This window comes from Dipodomys merriami, unplaced genomic scaffold (genome assembly GCF_024711535.1).
Source record: "Dipodomys merriami isolate MVZ:Mamm:240054 unplaced genomic scaffold, mDipMer1.0.p SCAF_11, whole genome shotgun sequence".
NCBI lineage: Eukaryota > Metazoa > Chordata > Mammalia > Rodentia > Heteromyidae > Dipodomys > Dipodomys merriami.
Window position 1 is genome coordinate 52,530 of NW_027202382.1, and position 25,394 is coordinate 77,923.

The 25,394-nt window shown below is 38.1% G+C and overlaps 1 protein-coding gene across 7 annotated transcripts in view; it reads left to right on the top strand.

The window, feature by feature from the left end:
- The window catches only part of Ccdc171 (coiled-coil domain containing 171), a 316,277-nt gene that overhangs the window by 39,593 nt on the left and 251,290 nt on the right, over nt 1-25,394 (top strand). For 6 of the 7 annotated variants that reach the window (XM_070007659.1, XM_070007650.1, XM_070007684.1 and 3 more), the window contains 3 exons: nt 4,901-5,091; nt 8,144-8,275; nt 25,210-25,356. In XM_070007659.1, coding sequence (XP_069863760.1) covers nt 4,901-5,091; nt 8,144-8,275; nt 25,210-25,356 — 470 coding nt within the window. The remainder of the gene's footprint in view (nt 1-4,900; nt 5,092-8,143; nt 8,276-25,209; nt 25,357-25,394) is intronic. The other variant, XM_070007693.1, reaches the window with a different exon arrangement.

Consider the following 25,394-nt stretch of genomic DNA (forward strand, 5'->3'; position numbering starts at 1 on the left):
CTGAAGAAACAAAGTCACTTCATATTAATGAAGGTATTGATCCATGAAAAAATATTATGATTGTTAATATATATGCACCAAATAGCTCACACTCAGATTTATTAAATACTTCTGAACTTACAAACTTTGATAGATAATAACACAATAATAATGAGAGACTTCAGTATTTCACTTTCACAGATAGGTTATCCACACAAAAACATCAGTAAAGAAATCCTAGAATGGCAGCATTAAATGGCAGTGTAGACGAAATGAAATGATCAGACATCTACAGATGTTACAACACAATACACATTCTTCTTGGCAGCTCATAAGACTTTCTAGAATATATAGCAAGTCTGAGAAAATATAAAAAATTGAAATATTCTATCAGACCAAAATGGAATTAAACTAGATCGCAACAGAAAAAAGATACTACAGACAGTATTCAGACACAGACACCAAACATAATATCAAACCTCAAATTATCTTGAAGTACCATGGTAAGCCGGGCGCTGGTGGCTCACACCTGTAATCCTAGCTACTCAGGAGGCTGAGATCTGAGGATCACGGTTCAAAGCCAGCCTGGGCAGGAAAGTCCGTGAGACTTTTATCTCCAATAAAACCACTCGAAAACCGGAAGTGGCGCTGTGGCTGAAGCGGTAGAGCCCTTGCTTTGAGCTGACGAGTGCAGGGACAGCTCCCAGGCCCCCCATGACCGACCAAAAAAAAAAAAAAAAAGAACCATGGTAACAAAAACATGGTATTGGCACTGTATGTATGTATACATTACAGGAAATCATGGTCATTTACAGGAAAATGAATGCAATTGGAAGACATTAAACAGACATACTAAGTTCAGAAAACTATATCACATTTTTAGTCATATGAAAACTATATATGTTAGCAAGAACAAAATATCCTAAATTTCTAAAATTCTGTATTTTTATACTGTTAGACCAAAAAGGCTACAGGTTTTTATCTTTTAAAAATATGCACACATAAGTGCTTTGCTTTTTTTTTTGCTTTGTTTTTTTGTTGTGCTGGGAATAAAAGTCAGTTGAGCATGCTTGGCAAGCACTGTCTGTCTGTCTGTCTGTCTGTCAGTTGTGGGGCTTGAACTCTGGGTCTGGGTGCTGTCCCTGAGCTCTTCAGCTCAAGACTAGCACTGTATCACTTGAGCCATTGTACAACTTCTGATTTTCTGGTGGTTTTATTGGAGATAAGAGTTTCATGGTCTTTCTTGTCCGGGCTTGCTTTGATTGGTGATCCTCAGATCTCAGCCTCCTGAGTAGCTGAGTAGCTACTGGCGCCCGGCTAGGCAAGCACTATTTATAGCACTAACTACAATACAAGCCCTCTTTTCTTTTTAATTCTGATCAGAGATCTCAAACTGCTTTTCATAAATAAATAAATAAATAAATAAATAAATCACAAACTGCTTTTCATAAATAAATAGCATACACATTAATATACTGCTGAACCAAATTACAAAAGAGACTCAGAGACAAAGGTATAGTAGAGGGTGCATAATTTTGAAATATATTTTGAAAGGGTATAAATTTGATTGAAAGAGATGGTTTGCAGCTATGAAAATTGAACAAGGAAGCATGTTGAAATTGTTTTGGGAAGGTAGGAAGGGGAGAAGGGGGAAAGGAAATTGATATAAGGGGTGAGATTGATTGGGACATATTTTAAACATGTCTGGAAATATAGCAATGAAATCTCCTCTGTAACTAATGCAAACTAAAACAAAAATTTAAACTTATTCACTCTTTTTATTTCTTTTTCTTGTCTCCATTTCTGTATCTTTCTAAGTAGTCTTTTAGTTAGATTCTTGTCCATTTCCCTTTTTTTACCAGCTACCCCAAAAGTTAGCACCTAGCTATTTATGCTGCATGTGGGAACTTGGAGAAATTCTTTATGGGTCACCTGACCAACTGAGAACGAAAATCTAATAACACTGATGTTGGGATTTCTCAGTAAATGACTTAACCATATCCTCCTAGAGAAGGCCACAATTGTAAACCTTTGCTCTCACGCTCAGAATCTGGGTGAAAAAGAAAACTATTAGAAATGAAAAGATACACAAGTAGAAATAAAAAAGTTTAATAAAAGCATTGAAAATGAAGATGGAAGAAACATTCTAGAAATCAGTGTGAAAGACAGGAAAATAAGACAGGAAAATAAGAGAGAACAGTTAGAAAACCTAAAGACTAATATGAAGAATAGAAATAATGAAAGAATAATGAAAAGAAAACAGATAAATATCAGTGAGGTTACTGAACACCTCAGAACTAAAGAATATGAGTTGAAAGGTTGAACTGGCCCCTTGATTGCTCACCACTCTGGAAAGAGACCCACTTAAGGTTCAGTAGCATGCAATTTCAGAAATATACACAAAGAGAAGATTTTATGGTTTCAAAAGAAAAAGAGAAGAGAAATAGGCCCAGTGCCAAAGATCAGGTAATCAAAATGGCCTCAAACATGGAATTGTAGAACACATGATGGTGTCTTTTCTGGGGATAGCAACTGAGTAGGAGGGAGATGTTTTCATCTCTCTTTTTTTTTCTTTTGTTGGTCTTGGGGCTTGAACTCTGGGCTTGGGCGCTGTCCCTGCGCTCTTCAGCTCAAGGTGAGCTCACTACCTTTTGAGCCATGGTGCCACTTCTGGCTTTTTCTGCTTATGTGGTGCTGAGGAATTGAACGTAGGGCCTCATGCATGCAAGGCAAGCACTCTACCATCCCAGCCCTATTTTTCAATTTTGAGTCTTATGTATGATCTATGCAATTTTAAAATGATAGTACAAATGATTGATTTTTTTTTTTTGGTTGGTTATAGGGCTTGAATTCAGGGTCTGGGTGCAGTCCCTCAGCTCTTTTGCTCAAGGCTAGTGCTCTCCCACTTTGAGCCACAGTGGTACTTCTAGTTTTCTGGTGGTTAATTGGAGATAAGAGTCTTATAAGCTGGGTGCCTGTGGTTCATGTCTGTAATCCTAGCTACTCAGGAGGCTGAGATATGAGGATCATGGTTCAAAGCCAGCCCGGGCAGGAAAGTGCTTGAGACTCTTATATCCAATAAGCCACTAGAAAACCGGAAGTGGCACTGTGGCTTAAATGGTAGAGCACTCGCCTTGAGCTGAAGAGTGCAGGGACAGTGCCTAAGCACAGAGTTCAAGTCCCACGACTGACAAAAAAAAAAAAAGGGTCTTACAGTTGTTTGCCCCTGCTGGCTTTGCAGCGTAATCCTCAGATCTTAGCCTTCTGAGTAGCTAAGATTACAGGCATGAATCACTGGCACTTGGCTCAATTGATTTTTTTTTTTTTTAAATCAGTTGTAGGGCTTGAACTCTGGGCCTGGGTGCTGTCCCTCAGACCTTCAGCTCAAGGCTGGTGCTCTACCACTTGAGCCACAGCACCACTTCTGGTTTTCTGGTGAGTTATTGGAGATAAAATTCTCATAGACTTTACTGCTTGGGTTAGCTTTGAACCACAATCCTCAGACCAGCACCTGGCTGATTTTTTTAAAAGTATATTTGTACATATTTCTTCATTTTGTTTTCACAACAACATAACTTAGAGATGTTTTTAGTCACTGAGGGATCAAAGAATGAGAGTTTTAACCATGAGGTGGGTAATAGAGCCAGACCAGGAAGCTTTTCCTTACTTTTTTTCGAGATGCTCATCTAGAGCATCATTAGCAGTATGTTGAGAAGTGTTGGTTACTGTTGATGTATTAATAGGGTAAAAAAATGAGCTGGTGCACTCGCCTTTGAGTTGAACAACACAGGGACAGCGCTCAAGCCCAGAGTTCAAGCCCCATGATCGACCAAAAAAAAAAAAAAAAAAAAAAAAGAGTAACATCTGATTTTGTGTGAGTAAACAGAGGATTTTTTTGTGGGTCATGGGGCTTGAACTCTGGGCATGGGTGCTGTCCTTCAGCTTGTCATCTCCAAGGCTAGCAATCTACTACTTGAGCCACAGTGCCACTTCTTGTAAACTGCTGATTTGAACTGTCAGAGCAGTGCTTCCTAGCCTCAGTTTTGTGATGGTCTCTTGTGTGAGGTGTGTTACAACTAGTTTGTTTCTAGTATTCTACTAAAATGTATAATCTCTTTTAGTCTTTCAAAAAAAGTAGCTATGTGTTTCATAGTCTTAAAAAACATCGACTTTTTTGAATAGGAGAAAGAGTGAGGCACACCTAAACTTGAGCGTGTTTTTTTTTTTTTTCTTTTTTTTTTTTGGTCCGGTCATGGGGCTTGAACTCTGGGCCTGGGCATTGTCCCTCAGCTCTTCAGCTCAAGGCCAATGCTCTGCCACTTGAGCCCAGTGCCACTTCCGGCTTTTTTCTTTTTGCTTATGTGGTGCTAAGGAATTGAACTCAGGGCCTCAGGTATGCAAGGCAAACGCTCTACCACTGAGCCACCTTCCCAGCCCCCTTGAGCGTGTTTTTTAAGAATATACTATATTTAGCTGGGTGCCAGTAGCTCATGCCTATAATCATAGCTACTCAGGAGGCTGAGAGCTGAGGATTGCAGTTCAAAGCCAGCCTGGACAGGAAAGTCTGTGAGACTCTTACCTCCAGTAAACCACTCAGAAAACCAGAAGTGGCACTGTGGCTCAAGTGGTAGAGCACTAGCCTTGAGCTGAAGAGCTGAGGGACAGCACTCAGGCCCAGAGTTCAAGCCCCATGACCGGAAAACAAAAAAAAAAAAGAATATTCCATACTATTTGGTAGCAAAAGCATCTTATTCTGAGAAAAAGAGTGAGTGAAATTAGTCTAGGCAGGGGCAGTGAGCTTTTCAAGAGCTTAGTAAAAGAGTTGTTTTGACAGTAAAATTAGCTACAAGCTTAGGTTTTTAGATTTGTAGTTATATAACTCATGGTTATAAATATACCTATTCTATTCTATCTTTAATAGATCAGAATTCAGAACTTCAAGGAAAAGCAAATGAGATTGAGAAAGCATTTCATACTTCACAGCAGAAATGGAAAGAAGAATGTAGAAAATTTGAACATGATTTGGAGGAAAGAGACAGTATAATTCAAAATTGCAATCGAGAATATGATATACTTATGAAGGAGAAAAGCAAACTAGAAAAAACTCTTCAGGTAAAATTTTTTTGTTAATGAAAATTTACATATATAGGGATATGTTGTATATTACATAAGTTAGAAAATTGTTCTCAAGATACTTGCATTTTATTAAAAGCTTGAACCAAATTTACATCTTGTAACTGTGGTACACATAGAAAAAGCAACTTCCTTTTTAGTGGCATTTTTATGAGTCTCTTTTGTAATATACTTCAGCAGTGTATTAATGTGTATACTGTTTAATTAAGAAAAGCAGTTTGAGATCTCTGATTAGAATTAAAAAGAAAAGAGGGCTTGTATTGTAGCTCAGTGATATGAATAGTGCTTGCCTAGCATACTCACCTGAGTTTTATTCCCAGTATTACAAAAGCAAACAAAAAGCAAAACACTTATGTGTGCATATTGTAAAAAGATCAGAATCTGTAGCCTTTTTGTTCCAACTATGAAAATATGGAATTTTAGAAATTTAGGCCCTTGATTTTGGTTTCAGTATTCAATTAAGTTAGAAACGTATTAGTATGTTAGATACAAGTATCATCATCTATGTAGAACATATTCTGCAAAAACTTATGAAATGTAATGTATTTAACTTTTACTTAAATTACTCTGAGCTAAACTTGTTCTTATTTATTTATTTTTATTTATTTTTGCCAGTCCTGGGGCTTGAACTCAGGGCCTGAACATTGTCCTCAAGTTTCTTTGTGCTTAATGCTAGCATTCTACCACTTGAGCCACAGTGCCACTTCTGGCCTTTTCTGTTTATGTGGTGCTGAGGAGTCAAACTGACAGCTTCATGCATGCAAAGCTTGCAAGCATTCTACTGCTGAACCACATTCCTAGCCACATTTCTTCTTCTTCAGGTCATGGAGCCTGAACTCTGGGCCTGGGCGCTGTCCCTCAGCACTTCAGCTCAAGGCTAGCACTGTACCACTTGAGCCACAGTGCTACTTTTGGCTTTTTCTCCTTATGTGGTGCTGAGGAATCAAACCCAGGGCCTCATGCATGCAAGGAAAGCACTCTACCACTGAGCCACCTTTCCAGCCTTGTTCTTATTTATTTATTTATTTTTTTGGTCTGGTCATGGAGACTGAACTCTGGGTTTGGGCACTGTCCCTCAGCTCTTCAGCTCAAGGCTAGCACTCTACCACTTGAGCCACAGCACCACTTCTGGCTTTTTTTTTCTTCTGCTTATGTGGTGCTGAGGAATCGAACCCAGGGCCTCATGCATGCAAGGCAAGCACTCTACCACTGAGACAACTTCCCAGCCCTTGTTCTTATTTTTTTTAAATGCTAGTTGTAGGATTTAAACTCAGGGCCTGGGTATTGTTCCTGAGCTTTTTATGCAAGACTAGCACTCTACCACTTGAGCCATAGTTCCACTTCTGGTGATAATTGGTGATAAATGTTTTATGGATTTTCCTGCCTAGGCTGGCTTCAAACTGCAATCCTCAGACTTCACCCTCCTGAGTAGCTAGGATTATATGAGTGAGCCACTGGCACTTTGCTTTTTTTTTCCTTCTTAAAGTATTTGTATGGAGTTGTTAGCACCTTAGCAGTTAGATTTTGAATTGACTATATTTATGTTTATGAAGTAATAGTAAATAAAAAGATATGAGCTGGGCGCCGGTGGCTCACGCCTGTAATCCTAGCTACTCAGGAGGCTGAGATCTGAGGATCACGGTTCAAAGCCAACCCAGGAAGGAAAGTCCGTGAGACTCTTATCTACAATAAACTACTAGAAAACCAGAAGTGACGCTGTGGCTCAAGCAGTAGAGCGCTTACCTTGAGCTGAAGGAGGGACAGCGCCCAAGCCCAGAGTTCAACCCCCATGACTGACCAAAAAAAAAAAAAAAAGAGTTCTGAATTCTGAAAATGGTTTTAGTGAAATGTATCTGACTACAAATTTTTTTTTTATAACAGTGTTTAGTAAATGTAAAAGTCGTGGCACAAGGGTTCCCAGATACTGTTAGCAGATTTTTTGTTTGATTTCCTTTTTGTCAGTAATCCTTGTTTTTTTTTTTTTTTTTGTCGGTCATGGGGCTTGAACTCTGGGCTTGGGCTCTGTCTGCACGCTCTTCAGCTCAAGGCTAGCACTCTACTGCTTGAGCCACAGTGCTACTTCTGGTTTTTGAGTGGCTTATTGGAGATAAGAATCTCATAGACTTTCCTGCCGGGGCTGGCTTTGAACCACGATCCTCAGATCTCAGCCTCCTGAGTAACTGGGATTACAGGCATGAGCCACCGGCACCTGGCTTGTTTTCAAATTTTTTATGTTTAGGATTGTTTTTATATTTACTTATTGCATGAAACCTTCCTCCTCACATTACTCCTTCTGAGTAATGATGATTATAGGCGTGAGACACTTGGTCCTCAGCTGCTTTAGCTATTATTTAAATGATGTTTCATGCTTTTTGCCCTGGCAAAATAATACTCTTGTATAGTTAGAATTACTGGTGTGAACCATTGCATCTGGCTTGAGATGGGTGTTACTTGCTTTTTAATTTTTTTGTCTGGATTGACCTACAGCTATTGTCCTCCTGTCTCTGAGTAGCTGGGATTACAAGAGTGAATCACTATACCTGGCTTTCCCATTTGGAATGCATTGTTTTCTATAAAATTTGTATAAATTATCAGAGATAATCTATTTGTTCAGGTTTAGAGATTTCTATATTTTCTGGCATCTACTTTCTTTCTCTCTCTACCATCTCATGTTATTTTGTGCTAACATCTGAAGTTAAGTTTTTCAGAAAATTGAGTCACATATGTCTGCAACACAAATATATATTACCTGCTTAAAATAAATAAATAAGCCTAACTTTTTTTTGGATTTAGGTTCTGAATGGTCAAACCATCATTATTATCAAAACAATAGTTTTATTAAGATTTTAATGTGACCAAAAAGGCTATAGGTTCTTATCTTTTTACAATTTGCATACAGAAGTTGAATTCTCAAGTTTTTAAAAAATAAATCTTTACGTAAGGATAGCACTATGTACTTTTAACTTGGGTTGAAGGATGGAAGATAGCCTTTCTTGATGTAAAAGTAAAGTAAGATTTTGTTCATATGAAGGAAGCATTGGAAACACATCAGCAAGAGAAGAATGATATGGAGTCTCATATCAGGGAGACAGCCGTGGAGGAGTTCAGATTACAAGCTGAACAATGGGAAGCAGAAAGAAGAGAGTTACAGTTTATAGTACAGGTATTTAAAAATTAGCTCCTTCAATGTCTTTTTAATAATTATATTAGAATTATATTAGAATAATTCGCTAATTAATTCAAAGGGATGATAACTCCTTGTTTTGATCTCTGGAAGACTACTTTGCATCAAAATACCACAACTATTAAAAATAGATAGCATGAGTGTTAGAATTGGGTGACTTCCATTGCATTTATATATACATATATATATATATATATATATTATTGTCAAGGTTATATACAGAGGGGTTACAGTTACATAAGGTTATTAGTACATTTCTTGTCAGACATGTTACCCCTTCTTTCATTTTTCTCCCATTTCCCCTCTCCTCCATTTCCTCACCCCCAAGTAGTACAGATCATTTCCAACATATTGTCTTGTGAATATTGCTGTTGCATTGGTTTCCCCCTTTTCCTTTGTCTCACCATTCTGTTGTTCCCCTTCCTTTCCCTAATTCAAATAAATGTATATACAATACCAGGGTACCAAAATCAAATACAGTGACAACAGGGATATACCATAGAGGGAAGAACCTACAAAAGAAACCAAAAAAATCACATAGTACATTAAAAACAACAACAAAGAAAAGCCTCTTGTGTCCAGAGTGCTTGGAGTTCATTTTGTTTAGCATCATCTTATATGGTCATATGTACATAGCTATTGAGCTATTCTGCTCATCTGCTAAGATTATCCTAGACATATACTAATTATTGCAAATAAGGGAAACCATGGGTCCTATGTTTCTTTGGGTCTGGCTTACTTCACTTAATATGATTTTTTCTAAGTCTTTACATTTCCTTGTTCAACTACTCTGGAAAGCTGTATGGAAGTTCCTCAAAAGACTGCATTTAGAGCTCCCCTATGAACCAGCAATCCTACTTCTAGGCATGTAAATGATCACAAACAAGGCCATATTAAAGCTACCAGCACAACTATGTTTATCACAGCATTATTTACCATAGCTAAGATATGGAACCAACCCAGGTGCCCCTCAGCAGATGAATGGATCAAGAAAATGTGGTATATATACACAATGGAATTATATGCCATCATCAGAAAGAATGACTGCCCCGTTTGTAAGGAAATGCATTTGTGTGTGTGTGTGTGTGTGTGTGTGCTGGTCCTGGGGTTTGAACTCAGGGCCTGAGTGTTGTCTCTGAGCTGTTTTTGCTCAAGGCTGGCACTCCACCTCTTGAGTTTCATTTCAGGCCTTTTGAGTTTATTGGAAAAGTTTCATGGACTTCCTGCACAGGCTGGTGTTGAATCCTGATTCTCAGATCTTAACCTACTGAGTAGGGTTACAGATGTGTGCCTCTAGCACCTGGCTGCATTGCATTTTTTAAAAAAGGATCTTTATATATAGTTGGCATTGTGGCATTGTGTTTTTCCTGTTTAAGACAGAGACTAATAATAGTCTTACTAGGATAAATAAATAGAATAGGAGAGTTTTGGATAGTAGAAAGGATCCTTACAAATTATGTAGTATAGTGGCATTTAAATTCCTCTTTCTCTTTTTTTTTTGTGGTGCTGATACTGGAGGTTGGACTAAGGGCCTGGGCACTGTCCCTGAGCTTTTGTGCTCAAGGCTAGCCTTCTATCACTTGAACCACAGCACTACTTCCAGCTGTGTTCTGGTTAATTGGAGATAAGACACTCACAGACTTGTTTGCCTGGGATGACTTTGAACTCCAATCCTCAGGTCTCACCCTCCTGAGTAGCTAGGATTATAGTGCTTGGATTTTGAGTTTTTCTTTTTTCCTTCCTTCCTTCCTTTCTTTCTTCCTTCCTTCCTTCCTTCCTTCCTTCCTTCCTTCCTTCCTTCCTTCCTTCCTTCCTTCCTTCCTTTGTTCTTTCTTTTTCTCTCTCTATCTCTTTCTTTCTTTCTTTCTCACTCTTTCTCTCTTTCTTTTTATCTTTCTCTCTTTCTTTCGCCAGTTTTGGAGCTTGAACTCGGCCTGGGCACTGTCCTTGAGCTTCTTTTTGCTGAAGGCTAGCACTGTACCATTTATGCCACAGTGCCACTTCTGGCTTTTTCTGTTTATGTGGTACTGAGGAATCGAATCCAGGGCTTCATGTATACAAGGCAAGCACTCTGCCACTAAGCCACATTCCTAGCCCAAGTTGTTTTTACAAAGTAAAAATTTTTCATTATATTCTATTCCTCTTTTTCATAAATGCACATAATCCTCAAGATTTCATAGTCCAGTTTGAAGGGTACTGATTACATCAAACACCCTTTATAGATGAATAGATGGAGATTTAGCAGTTACTGATTTGCTCAGATTGTAGACTAAGTAACTGTTGTGGGAAAAGAGTACAAGTCTTCAGAATCTTACTCAGTGTATTTTGCATCTTCTCAGAAGAGTTTCTGTTTTTATTTTAAAGGAGAGATAAAAAAACTCCAACTGTTAGTTGTGTTGTTGAATATTTTAAAGGATATTTGTGAACAGTTTCAATCACTTTCAAGAAAAATACAAAATAACCAATTAATTTAAAATTTTAGGACTGGGGCATGGTACAAGTGGTAGAGCACCTTCCTAGCAAATGCAGGATTCTGAGTTCAAATTTCAGTACTACTAAAAATATTTCAAATAAGTTTCAGTCATGTTTTCTATTATTTGTTTTGTGGAAAGTTACTGTGTCTGTATGTAATTTTTACACACAAAACGACAAATTGAAGTAGCCTTTATATAAATGTCAAAAGTACACTTTTTCACAAGAATGAAAAATATCCATCTAAATAATTTTTTGGGGTGGTGTGTATTTACATGTGCTTTCAGGGCCTAGTATTTGCTTGGCTAGCTCTGCACCAAATGAGCCACTTCTCCAGACCTGCTTTTTGCTGTTTTGGAGATGGAACCTTTCAGGTTTTTCTGCCTGGGTGACTTGAATCTTATTCCTCAGATCTTGGCTTTCTGAATAACTAGGTTAACAGATCTGAGCCACTGGCACCTTGCTCTAAAATAAATTTTGAGATAACTTTGTGATATAAACAATTTTCAAGACAGAAACTGTCCAAAAATATGAAGAAACTAAGAGGAGCTTTATTTCTTTTAGAGTATAAGCTTGCAGTAAGTAGTGGAAATACTGAATTTATTGCATGACTATACTAAGCCATGACTTCTCGAATCTTTGATCTTTACAAAATGCTTTTTTTCCCAACTCTGGAAACAGGATGGACACTACAACCACTCTTTTTATTTCAATTTTTAATTCCTTTTTTTTTTGTGGTGCTGAAAATGGACTCTAAGGCCTGACACCTGTTGGCCATATGGCCTGCCACTGAGATATATCTCCTTTTTACATTCTTGGTATGCTATCTGATATTTGTATAGTTATTTGTTCCCTAAATGCTTTTTTTTTTTGTCTGTTGTGGGGCCTGGGCGCTGTCCCTCAGCTCTTCAGCTCAAGGCTAGCACTCTACCACTTGAGCCACAGTGCTACTTTTGGCTTTTTCTGTTTATGTGGTGCTGAGGAATCGAACCCAGGGCCTCATGCATGCAAGGAAAGCATTCTACCACTAAGCCATCTTCCCAGCCCCCCTAAATGCTTTCTGAACTCTACTACTGAAGGTACTGAGATATAAAATTGATTAGATATGTTTTCTGTCCTGGATTGTCTTTCAGCATAGAGAGACATGTAAAAGTGAGAAAAAACATAGGGCTGGGAAGGTGGCTTAGTGGTAGAGCGCTTGCCTTGCATGCATGAGGCCCTGGGTTCGATTCCTCAGCATCACATAAGCAGAAAAAATAAAAAAGCCAGAAGTGGCGCTGTGGCTCAAGTGGTAGAGTGCTAGCCTTGAGCTGAAGAGCTGAGGGACAGTGTTCAGGACCAGAATTCAGGCCCCACAACCGGACCCAAAAAACCCCAAAACATTATAATATCATTTTGAAGAAATGCTGTGGAACCATAAAAATGATTATAGCTGCCTAGTCTTCCTATCAAGTAATATTTGGGCTGTTTTAATAATTGTCTTAACAGCTACCTGGAATAAGCTTAAGTAAAAGCACATAGTTCTTTCATTTTGAACAATCAGAAATCTGTAGTGCTACCAGCCAGAGATCTAAACTTACAAAGTAGGATCAGAGACCTATATTTAAAATATGTGATTGAAGATGGGCATCAGTGGCTCAGGATCACAGTCTGAACCCAGCTGGGCAGGAAAGTCCATGAGACTTTTTTTTTCCCTCTGTGGTCAGTCTTGAGGCTTGAACTCAGGGCTTCCTGGGTACAGTCTCTGAGCTTTTTAGCTCTTCAGCTCAAGGCTAGTGCTCTACCACTTGAGCCATAGCGCTACTTCTGGTTTTCTGGTGGTTTATTGGAGATAAGAGTCTCACAGACTTTACTGCCCAGCCTGGCTTTGAACCCCTATCCTCAGATCTCTGCCTCCTGAGTAGTTAGGATTACAGGCATGAGCCATGGGCACCTGGCTCTCTGAGCTTTTTTGGTCAAGGCTAGTGTTCTACCACTATGAGCTACAGTTCCACTTACAGTTTTCTGGTGGCTAATTGGAGATGAGTCTCACAGACTTTCCTGCCTGGATTAGCCCCCAACAGGGATCCTCAGATCTCAGCCTCCTTAATAACTAAGATTATAGGTGTGAGCCACCATCTCCACTAAAGGACAAAACAAGCTAGAAGTAGAGCCATGGCTTAAGTGCTAGTCTTGAGCAAAACAGCGCAAAGATAGTATCTAGACCCAGAGTTCAAGCCCTAGGACGACCAAAAAAAAAAAAAAAAAAAAGAAAAAGAAAAAAGAAAAGAAAAAGAAAATGTGTGATTGATGTGGTTTCGATCTATTTTCCTGGTCATTCCTATAAATCCCTAATGAAACATGCAGTTATGCCTACCTTAAGTTATGGAGTATCAAAAAGAATTTAAAATTCCATGTCAATCTTTAATTATGATGTACTGGGAAGAGTCAGGGAATATGCTCTTTGATTACTGCTATTAATATATTATTTTACTGATTTTGTAAGATAAATTGTGGTATATATAGTAATTAAAATGTTTTAGAGCTTTGTTTTTCAATTTCTATTGTTCTTTCTATTGACATAAGAAAACTACTTTTCTTTCTGTAAATCAAGGTTAAGAAATTATCACCTCATTTTATATTTTAAAAAGTCTGTTTAAAACAGCTTCAGAGACAGAGTAAAAATTTCTTTCCTATTGTCTATTGGTGGGTTTAGTTTTATACCCTACAATTAGGTTTGGTATCATATAATGTTCTCTTTGTCTCACTCTCTAAGGGAATTCAGGTTTTTAAATAAGTAAAAAAAATCCTTCTTAGTAAAACTCTATATTTAACAGACAAAGCTAGTATAATATTTCTCTGATCTGGGCTTTAGAATTCACACCCATTAAAAAAACAACAAAAAGCCCTCAAAAAACAAACCAACTCAATTTAATGCCATAACCCTTTTCTTTCTCAGGAATTAGAGGGCTCCACCAGTTATACTTCTCCAGAATACTAATGTAAATTCTTACTAGAGTTACCTCATTTTGAGATTGTGTTTCTCATTTTTTAAAACCCCATGACCTCTTTTGATAAGAAAAATTCTCTTTGTAGTATTAATGAAAATTCAAAGCAGATCAAAGCCATGGTAATTTTAGAACAAAGTATATGTATATTGATCTGGAAAATATTTATTTAAAATTTGTATTAAAAGTTAACACTATATTTAAAAATTCATTTATTTTTCTTTGAATCCTTGATTTCAATGGGACCTTTTTTTTTTGTTCATCATTGGGCTTGAACTCTGGGCTTGGGAGCTGTCCCTCAGCTCTTCAGCTCAAGGCTAGTGCTCTACCACTTGAGCCACAGTGCCACTTCCAATTTTTTCTGCTTATGTGGTACTGAGGAATTGAACCCAGGGCCTCATGCATGCAAGGCAAGCACTCTACCACTGAGCCACCTTCCCAGCCTCAGTGGGCCCTTTGAAACTGCAGACTTATTTGCCATGATTATGTTGTAGGCATTGTGGGACAGGTAGTTGTAAAGCTTTATTGTTAAACCACCATATACCTCTTTTGTCATATTTTCAGTTCATGTCAGTGTATAATTCAGTCAGGAGAATTGAAAGAATTTACAGGTTGAATATATACATTTTTAGTATTAATTATACTTCTAAAATTTAACAATTAATTTGGGAAACAATTATCTTTTCTTTATTCATTGTCTAAATATGGCGCATAAATCTTGTTATAGTCTAGTGATTCAGAGGGCATTTGTGATGACTTGTGGAATAAACATTGAAAGTAGTACCATTGAAAGTAGGTGGCTCAGTGGTAGAGCACTTGCCTTGCATGCTTGAGGCCCTGGGTTCGATTCCTCAGTACCACATAAGAAAAAAGCTGGAAGTGACGCTGTGGCTCAAGTAGTAGAGCTGAAGAGCTGAGGGACAGCGCCCAGGCCCAGAGTTCAGGCCCCATGACTGGACCCCCCCCCCAAAAAAAAAAAGAAAGTAATACCATTTTTGAACTCTGACAGGTATTTTAGATCATGATCTCAACAGAATTCTTCAAAATGGCACAAATATTTTATAAAAAGAATTTGAAATGTAAATGCTTGGTTTGTGCTATGAGTGATGTATTTCAAAAACAGAAGTCTCACCAAAAAAGAAAGGAAGGAAGGAAAGAAGGAGGGAAGGAAGAAAATAATACATAAACTAAAGAAAGAGAAGGATAAGGGGCTGTGCCAAAAAGAGTTTTCAGACCAGGTTTATGCCTCTGTAGACTGTATGATATGTTAAAGACAGATCCAGGGATCTAGGGACAACCAGGAGAAACTTACATGAAAAAGAAATGCCTTTGGGCTGGGAAGGTGGCTCAGTGGTAGAGTGCTTGCCTTGCATGCATGGGGCCCTGGGTTCGATTCCTCAGCACCACATAAGCAAAAAGAAAAAGCTGGAAGTGGTGCTGTGGCTCAAGTGGTAGAGTGCTAGTCTTGAACTGAAGAGCTGAGGGACAGCACCCAAGCCCAGAGTTCAGGCCCCACGACTGACAAAAAAAAAAAAAAAAGAAAACAAGAAAAAAATGCCTTTGTGGTTTCTTGGTATCTTGTTAGCAAATGATGTAAGAAATAGCCGGCAAACCAAAGGAGGAGGCTGCAATGCTTGGTAAGAAATGTACGCATTATCCTGCCCATGTAATTGTAACCCCTCTGTACAGTATGTTCACAAATAAAATTAAATTAAATTAAAAAAAAAAAAGAAATAGCTGGCATTGGTGTAGTCTCTCTTTTTTCAAACTGGAAATACCTTCTAAAATTATTTGGAAAGTTTTTTTTAAACTAGAAATAAAATTGCAATGTGTTTATTGTAAAACTTTTTCTAATTTAGGAAAATTTAAAAGTAGAAAGATTTCCCCCTTTTTCCTCTAATGCCATTCTTTAAGGTTACATAGGTATATAAATATATTTACATAAAACTATATGCTTCAATAATATTTTTGAATCTATCTTATGGTTATGTCTTATTCTTTTAGTTTCTTTGGCATGTACATGTTCATAATACATTTCTTTCAAATTTTTGTTCTAATTTTTATTGGATTGGTGATACAGCTCAGAGGAAGACTGCTTGCTTAGCATTTGAAAAGGTTTGAGTTAAATTCTAGCATCAGAAGCCAGGTGGTGGTGGCTCATGCCTGTAATCCTAGCTACTCAGGAGGCTGAGATCTGGGGATCACGGTTCCAAGTCAGCCCGGGCAGGAAAGTCTGTGAGACTCTTATCTCCAATAAACCACTAGAAAACTGGAAGTGGCGCTGTGGCTCAAGCAGTAGAGCGCTCACCTTGAGCTGAAGAGCTGAGGGATAGCGCCCAAGCCCAGAGTTCAAGCCCCACGACCTACCAGAAAAGAAAAAAAAATTCTAGCATCAAAACAAAATACCAGGGCTGGGAATGTGGCTTAGTGGTAGAGTGCTTGCCTAGCATTCATGGAGCTTTGGGTTCGATTCCTCAGTACCACATAAATATAAAATCCAGAAGTGGCACTGTGGCTCATGCGGTTAAGTGCTAATGTTGAGCAAAAGAAGCTTGAGACAGTATGCAGGCTCTGAGTTCAAGCCCCAGGCACAGGACTGGCAAAAAACCCAAAAGTACCAGCTAGTGCTGATGGCTCACACCTGTAATTCTAGCTACCCAGGAGGCAGAGGTCTGAAAATTTTGGTTCTAAGCTAGTGAGGCAAAAGAATCCATGAGACTCTTATCTTCATTTAACACCAAAAAGCTGAAAGTGGAGCTTATGGCTCAAGTGGTAGAAGGTCTGCTGTCATGAGCAGAAAAAACTAAGTGACAGTACCCAGACACCCTAAGTTCAAGCCATAGTACTATTACAAAAAATAAAAACTAAATCCCAAACACAGTACACCAAAAACGAACAAACAAAAAATCCAGCAACAGCTGGGGAACAAACAGACAAAAATCTAGCAATAGCTGGGTGCTGGTGGCTCACGCCTGTAATCCTAGCTACTCAGGAGGCTGAGATCTGAGCATCATGGTTCTAAACCAGCCCTGGCAGGAAAGTCTATGAAACTATTATCTCCAATAAAACACCAGTGGTGCTGTGGCTCAAGTGGTAGAGGGCTAGCCCTGAGCTAAAGAGCTGAGGGACAGTGCCCAGGCCTAGATTTCAAGCCCCGTGACCGACAAACAAATAAAAATCCAGCAACAAAGGGCCAAAATAGCCAGATTTACTAACATCCTTCTCTATACATACTCTTTGAGTGGTTCTCTTGTGAAATGCTTAGATGTATAATTGCGTGGTCAACAAACTTACGGTTTTGTAATTATGATACACAGGACACATATTGTATCAATTGATATTTGACAGCAACAAACTTCTTTTTTAGTATTGGGATTTGAACTAAAGGCCTTGAATTTGTTAGCCAGATGTTCTGACACTTGAACCACACTGCCAGCCCGTTTTTTGCTTTATGTGTGAGGGCCTGAGTTCAGTCCCAAAACAAAACACTAGCTGGAGCCAGTGGCTAACTCCTGTAAATTCTAGTTAACTCAGGAGGCTGAGATCTAAAGATTGAAGTGAACCCAGGCAATTTTAAGATTGTTTCTCATGGTTTTGCATGGAACTGGCCATGCAAATCCTGCAATCCTCCTACATTTTTACCTGTGTCTTCCATATTGCTGAGATGACAGGTGAGCATCACCACACCCAGCTTATTGACTAAAGTAGGATCTTGCTAATTTTTTGTCTGAGTTGGCCTTGAACTGCAAAACTTCTTGACCTCTGCCTTCTGGTAGCTGGAATTATAGGAGTGAGTGACTGTACTATCAACAAACTTCGGTTATAGAACAGTTCTGGCTTTGGGAATATATTGAGGTGATACTTGGCTCTGTCAAGGAATAAGTTGATACTAGATTGAGATTTTTAACTAGCTCTTTTTTGTTTTGTTTTTTTCCAGTTTATGTGGCTTGAACTCTGGGCCTGGCACTGCCCCTCAGCTCTTCAGCTCAAGGCTAGTGCTCTACCACTTGAGCCACAGTGCCACTTCTGGCTTTTTCTGCTTATGTGGTGCTGAGGAATCGAACCCAGGGCCTCATGCATGTAAGGCAAGCACTCTAGCACTGAGCCACCTTCCCAGCCCCTTAATTAGCTCTTTTGATGTTTTATGAGCTAGGAAGCAATATTTTGCTCTGGTATTTTTCTAACTATATTTTTATAATTAAATGCTTTACAATTGAAACTGTGCTTTGGATTTGAGAAATGTCTATATACGTTCATATAGGTTCATACTTTTTGCCCTCTTTTTTTGGAATATGTGAAAACAAGTTTATTTTTTAACAGGACAGTGTGGTTTCCTCTGATGTTAAATGTCAGCTCAAAAACAAGCCCCATTTAAAAGTGTTTTAAATTCAACACCTCCCCCTAGTGGCACAAAGAAGAAACATCAATTTCAAATGTCTGTACTGTAATTTTCTGGGGTGTTTTTGTTTTTGTTTTTTGTGGCATAGAGGATTTGAACCTGTGGCCTTGTACATGGACTTAAACATCACTGCTTGAGCCATGTCTCTATTGTTTGTAGTTTGTTTCTGAGATAAAGTCTTGCCAACTTTGCTCTGGTTGGTCTTGAATTCACAATCTTTCTGCTTAGGTCTCTTCAGTATATAGGATTATAATAGGTATTAACCCACACTGAGCAGCTGCAGTAAGAATTATTTTTGAGATATTATTTTTTGTTTTTATCAGTCGTGGGCCTGAACTCTGGGCACCGTCCCTCAGCTCTTCAACTCAAGGCTAGTGCTCTACCACTTGAGCCATAGCACCACTTTTTCGGCTTTTTCTACTTATGTGGTGCTGAGGAATCGAACCCAGGGCCTCATGCATGCAAGGCAAGCACTCTACCACTGAGCCACCTTCTCAGCCCCTGCAGTAAGAATTATATTGTGGTGTACATGTATATATGCCAACTCTCATTCTTTTTCACATTAATTATCTGGTAGTCTTTGGTATGATTAAAAAATAAATATTATGACAGAATGTTTAAAGTTAGCTTTATATAGGTTGTTAGCAAATGAATCTCATGTGTGAGTAATATATTTCAAACTTAGATTTATAGTGATACAATCATAAACTTGACCACTTGAATGTATAAAAATTTCAGGAGCTTTTATGACAAATACCCATTACAACCAACTAATACCATTAAAGTAACTAGTATCTTCCACCTACATCATGTTAGTTGCTTAAGTGAAGTATCATTGAAGACTAGCTGTTTTAATGAATTTTCTATCATACTATCATCCAACTTCCTCAACAGATCCACCATTCTGTATTTGATATTTAGTTTCTATTTCCTTTTTTCCTTTTGTTGGTTGTGGGGCTTGAACTCAGGGTCTGGGCGCTGTCCCTGAGCCTCTGTGTTTAAGGCACTCTACCACTTGAGCCGTAGTGTCACTTCTGTTTTTTGAGTAGTTCATTGGAGATAAGAGTCTCACGGGGACTTGGCTGCCTGGGCTGGCTTCGAACCCTGATCCTCAGATTTCAGCCTCCAGAATAGCAAAGAATACAGGCATGGATCACTAGCACCTGGCTGTCTGTTTACTTTTGACACTAGCCATATTATTATTTCAGCAATTTGTTTCATTTTCATTCTGTGTGACATATAGAGAATATTATGCAGTATGCATGTTTGTCCAGCTTATCCTTTTTGAGATTTATCACAGCTAATAAATAGTTCTAGTTCACTAATTTTATTTTATAGTAAATATAAATGTTAATGTAACATAACTAATTTAACCATTACTAATTGGGATTTAAGTTATTTCCAGGTTCAAATTTTAAAATGTTTACATGAATATCCAATATTCTTGTTTATGTAGGTATGTGTTTAGCATATGTACAATATTAAGAAATTAACTGATCTATAGATTTAGTGAATTTTTTATTAAAATGACATTCTTCATAGAACTAAACAAAAATTTAAAAAATCCAAAATTTTTATGAAACCAGAAAAAAAACCAGAGCAGTTAAAGCAACCCTTAGTAAGGAGAGTAAAACTAGCAGGCATTGCACTACTTGACATCTAGTGAGTGATGATTCACTATTTTTTTGTTTGTTTGTTTGTTTTTATTGGTCATGGGGCCTGAACTCTGGGCCTGGGCACTGTCCCTCAGCTCTAGGCTAGCACTACCACTTGAGCCACAGCGCCACTTCCAGCTTTTTCTGTTTATGTGGTGTTGAGGAATTGAACCCAGGGCCTTATGCATGCAAGGCAAGCGCACTACTTGACTTTAAAATATACATACAAAGAAGGAGCATGATAGTAACACCTGTGGCCATGCCTGTAATCCTAGCTACTCAGAAGGCTAAGTCCTAAAGAACTGAAGTTCAAATTCATCCTGGGTACAGAAGTTTGAGAGACTCTATCTCCAGTTAACCAGTCAAAATGAGACATGACTCAAGTTCTATCTGTAAGCAGAAAGCCAAGTGAGAATGAGAGGCCCTGGGTGTTGAGGTCCCAGTACTGTCACACAAAAAACCCAGGAACTGAAAAACAAAATAGTATGGTATTGACCCAGAAACAGGCTTCACAGATCAATGGAACAGAATAGAAAAATTTGAAGTAAATCCAGGTATCTACAGCCAACTGATTTTTGACAAAAGCGGTAAGTTCACATACTGGAGAAAGGATACTCTTTTCAATAACTAGTTCTGAGAGAAATGTACAACAAGCAGAAGATGAAACTAGAGTTTTGTGTTTCCCCAGGTAGAAAAATCAACTCAAAAAATTTAAAGCCTTAGAGGTTACCCCAAACCATGAAACTATTAGAAGAAAACAGGAGAAATGCTTTAGGAGATAGTAATGGGCAATAATGTTTTTGGATAAGACCCCAAACACAGGGAACAAAAACAAAAACAGACAAATGGTACTACAGCAGTTTAGAAAGCTTTTATACAGTAAAGGAAATATCTTCTTTTGGACATCTGCTTACTTCTTCAGTAATCTTATTTCAAATTTTTGAGATGAATCTGCCAAGTTGAAAGAAAAAAACTTTAAATAGTAATAGATTTAACTTTTTTTTTTTTTTTTTTTTTGTTGGTCATGGGGCTTGAACTCTGGGCTTGGGTGCTATCCCTCAGCTCTTCAGCTCAAGGTGAGCGCTCTACTAGTTGAGCCACAGTGCCACTTTCGGTTTTCTGGTGGTTTATTGGAGATAGGAGTTTCATGGTCTTTCCTGCCCGGGCTTGCTTTGAACCATGATCCTCAGATCTCAGCCTCCTGAGTAGCTAGAATTACAGGCGTGAGCCACCAGCACCTGACTTAACTTCCTTTCTTTAAAACTTAAAACACTCATTTTTATATCACATCCATATATATATATATATTGGGTCCGCTCGTAGGCCTGAACTCTGGGCCTGGGCGCTGTCCCTCAGCTCTTCAGCTCAAGGCTAGTAATCTACCACTTGAGCCACAGCGCCACTTCTGGTTTTCTGGTGGTTTATTGGAGATAGGAGTGTCATGGTCTTTCCTGCTCCGGCTTGCTTTCAACTATGATCCTCAGATCTCAGCCTCCTGAGTAGCTAGGATTACAGGCGTGAGCCACCAGCACCTGGCTTAACTTCCTTTCTTTAAAACTTAAAACACTCATTTTTATATCACATCCATATATGTATATATATATTTTGGGTCCAGTCGTGGGCCTGAACTCTGGGCCTGGGCGCTGTCCCTCAGCTCTTCAGCTCAAGGCTAGTACTCTACCACTTGAGCCACAGTGCCACTTCCGGCTTTTTTCTTTTTGCTTATGTGGTACTGAGGAATCGAACCCAGGGCTTCATGCATGCAAGGCAAGCGCTCTACCACTGAGCCACCTCCCACATCCATATTTTTTATATGATTAACAATTGAACTATTGAAGATTAAAAGGGCATAGATTTGGATTGACTGTTGAAGCTATAATAATTGGTGCACGCTATATACTCAGTGTCGTACGGTTCTGAGAATGATAGATTTTGAATTATTAATTTACTTTATTGTTATTTTAGAGGTGATGTACAGAAGGATTACTATCACGAGTCAGATAATGAGTCATTTCCTTTCATACAGTGTCTTCTGTTCCCACATTTTTTCCAGTTCCTCCCTCTCATCGCCACTCACAAGTTATGTAGTTCACTTTTCGTCAGTGTCCAGTGAGTTCCGTTGCTGAACTTTTTTTTTACCCTTTTCCCCTTGAGTTCTGCAGTCCCCCAAACCCTTCCAAAGATGTACACTTGAACACACCACACATAAGGTAATGAAGACAGAATCAAGAAAACTAAAACTAAAAAAAAAAAAAGAAAAAAAGAAAACAAACAAGGTCTCTTGTTTCCATATCTTAGAGTTCATTTCAGTATTATTTTATGTAAATATGAAGAGGCATTGGACTTAGGCATTGCACCTTGTGTTTCTCTCTTAATAGTATCCTCTTTGGTCTGAGAATGATAGATTATAAACAAAATCATCACTTCATTAAAATGAATAATAGTTTTTGTCACCACTTGTTAAAATGCTAACTTGTTATATTTAAATTTTTAAAGAAAAGCTTAAGAATAGTAAACATTTTGGACTAGAGTATGTAAGGATAATTACTCATAACTTTCTTTTGGATCAAATGATGTATTTCTATGTGTAATCCAACCTGTCTATGCATAAATATATGTATTCTTTTATATAATTTATATCTACTATGCAAATTCAGGTGAGTTATATGTTGTAAAAACATAGACTAATCAAAAAGTAAAAACAAACAAAAATTATATGAAGTAAATTTTTTGAGTAAAACCATGGTTGAGCACCTCATAGCAGGTCAAGTGGAAAAAGCCCAGAGTTCAAGACCCAATACTGGTGCCAAACCAAACCAGCCCCCCAAACAAACAAAAAACTAATAGTGGTCACATGTATACAGGATAAATATAATTTTTTTTTTTGTTGGTCATGGGGCTTGAACTCTGGGCCTGGGCGCTGTCCCTCATCTCTTTAGCTCAAGGTGAGCACTCTACCGCTTGAGCACAGCGCAGCACCACTTCCGGTTTTCTAGTGGTTTATTGGAGATAGGAGTCTCATGGACTTTCCTGCCTGGGCTGGCTTTGAATCACGATCCTCAGATCTCAGCCTCCTGAGTAGCTAGGATTACAAGCGTGAGCCAACGGTGCCCAGCTAGTTCTGTTAAATTTGATTCAGGAAAATTGGACTTCGTAGAAATAATATCCCTCAAAAGAAGCATACTGAAGCCTACTTCCAGGTCTGTGGAGTATGTAAAAAAAAAAAAAAAAAAATGAAATCCTTCCAGCTGGGCACTGGGCTATTCCAGCTGGGCTATTCAGGAAGCTGAGCTCTGAGGATTATAGTTTGAAGCTAGCCCAAGTGGATAAGTCTGAAACTTTATTTCCAATTAACCACCCCCAAACTGAAAGTGTCATTGTAGCTCAAGTGATAGAGTGCTAGCCTCAGACAAAAAAAAGAGCACCAGGACAGCACCCAGGCCCTCAGTTCAAGCTCCATGACCACCCTATGACTACCAACAAATTGTGGGTCAGATTTATGCTTTTCATATGATTTTTTTTTCTCCGTGAGAAGAGCTCTCTTTTCAACTAAAGTGGATTACTTTCTGTTAAACTTGTGAGAATTGTTTTTCTGAAAAGTTCCTGGTTTAGCCTGGGTTAGCCCTGGTTGATTGTATTTTATAGTTATTTCCTTTTTCTGCTACACTTAAAACATCTTGCTAATGAATATCAGTTATGTCCTGTTCTTGTTAATTAAGCCACATCCTGTTGCAGATTGTGAACCTGACCTTAGCCAATCCAAGCACAAGTGCTGGGCCTGCTGAGTTAGGGATAAAAGAGGAGCAGCTTGCTTCTTCCTCTGTGTGTGCTCGCACCGGGGATTTTGGCTGGTGGGTGTGCCAGGCAGAAGTAAACATTGCTTGTGGAGTTCCTTTTGAATTGGTCAACTTACTGCTATACTACATCCCAACATCTCCAGGCATATCTAACATCTTGGATTTTTATTCTTCTCTTTTACGGGACCCATCAAATTAGTTGAATATTGAACTCTCTGGACTCATCCATAAATTACCTATCTTTCCTATTTTTTCAACATATATTTTTTCATGTTCTTTTGGTATTTTTAAAGTTTTATTTATTTTTATTTTTTTGGGGGTCCGGTCGTGGGGCCTGAACTCTGGGCCTGGGCACTGTCCCTCAGCTCTTCAGCTCAAGGCTAGCGCTCTACCACTTGAGCCACAGCGCCACTTCCAGCTTTTTTCTTTTTGCTTATGTGGTGCTGAGGAATCGAACCCAGGGCCTCAGGCATGCAAGGCAAGCACTCTACCACTGAGCCACCTTCCCAGCCCCTGAAGTATACAATTCAGTAGTTTTAGTATATTCAAAGTTGTACAACCACAGACTTTATTTCCAAACATTTTTGTTATCCCAAGAAAACCACTTACATCCATTTCCTATTCACATTGTTTAATTTATTTTGTGATTAATCCGGCAAGTGCTATATATTCTCATGATCTAATTGGATAATTGAAAATTAGAGATTTTATATTCATAAATTAAGTGGGTATATAACTTAACAGTGACTGAATTAGTACTAGTGCATTGGGTATTTGAAGCAGAGAAACTTGTAATGTCAGATAGTAGTAGTATTTGTAAATACTTTGTAAAAGTGATACTTTTCCAACTACAGTGATGAGAGAATTATATTTTGGAATCATTTTCCCAGATTCTGATACCTTTGATTGGCTAGGAATTCATGAAAGCATGTATAAAACATATATGTGTATGTCCATGAATAAAAATGTGCTGGTAAGGAAGAGGGTTCTGGTATAGACTTGAAGTGAGAATGATTATTCTAGATTTAGTTATTGCAGAAAATATCTGTGATATGTATGTTAATTTTATGACTGACCTTCCAAGTTCAACTCTGAGTTTTGACTTTATTTGGTAAAGGAGATAGTTTTAAATAGACGAAAACTTTTAGTTATATTTCTTTCAACAATACAGCAAATTTGAACTTTTTGAATATTGAGAAAGAAATGAAACACAGCCATCTAGTGGATACAGTTTTAAGAGCTATAAGCATATAATTTAAGTACCCTGATCTCACATAAATATCTCTCATGGGTCATTATTAGTAATTCAAGCTAATCATTCCACATTACACAGAGGGACTGTATCCATTGCATTACTAAATATGATGAAGTTTTAACGAGAGAGGAAAACATTATATGTGACAGTTGAATAATAGCTTTATGTAAATACCCATAGAGGTCAATTAAACTAACACAATAGTCTGGTATGCCATTTATATCTTCAGTGTTAGTCATATGTAGTGTTTCTTTTTCCAAGTAAATTAACCTATTACAGTTGATCACAGATTTAATCATTGATGGCTATTAATAAATTTTATTGATGTAAAAATGAATTGTGTTTCAGGAACAAGATTGTGCTGTACAAACTATGCAGAAGAAAGTAGAACAATTAGAAGCAGAACATACAGATTGCTCTGACCTTTTACAGCGACAAACAAGTGAACTTGAGTTTAGCACTCAGCGGGAAGAATGTCTTAGAAAAGAATTTGAGGTAGTTTTATTTTATTTTTTAGGATACATATATTTATC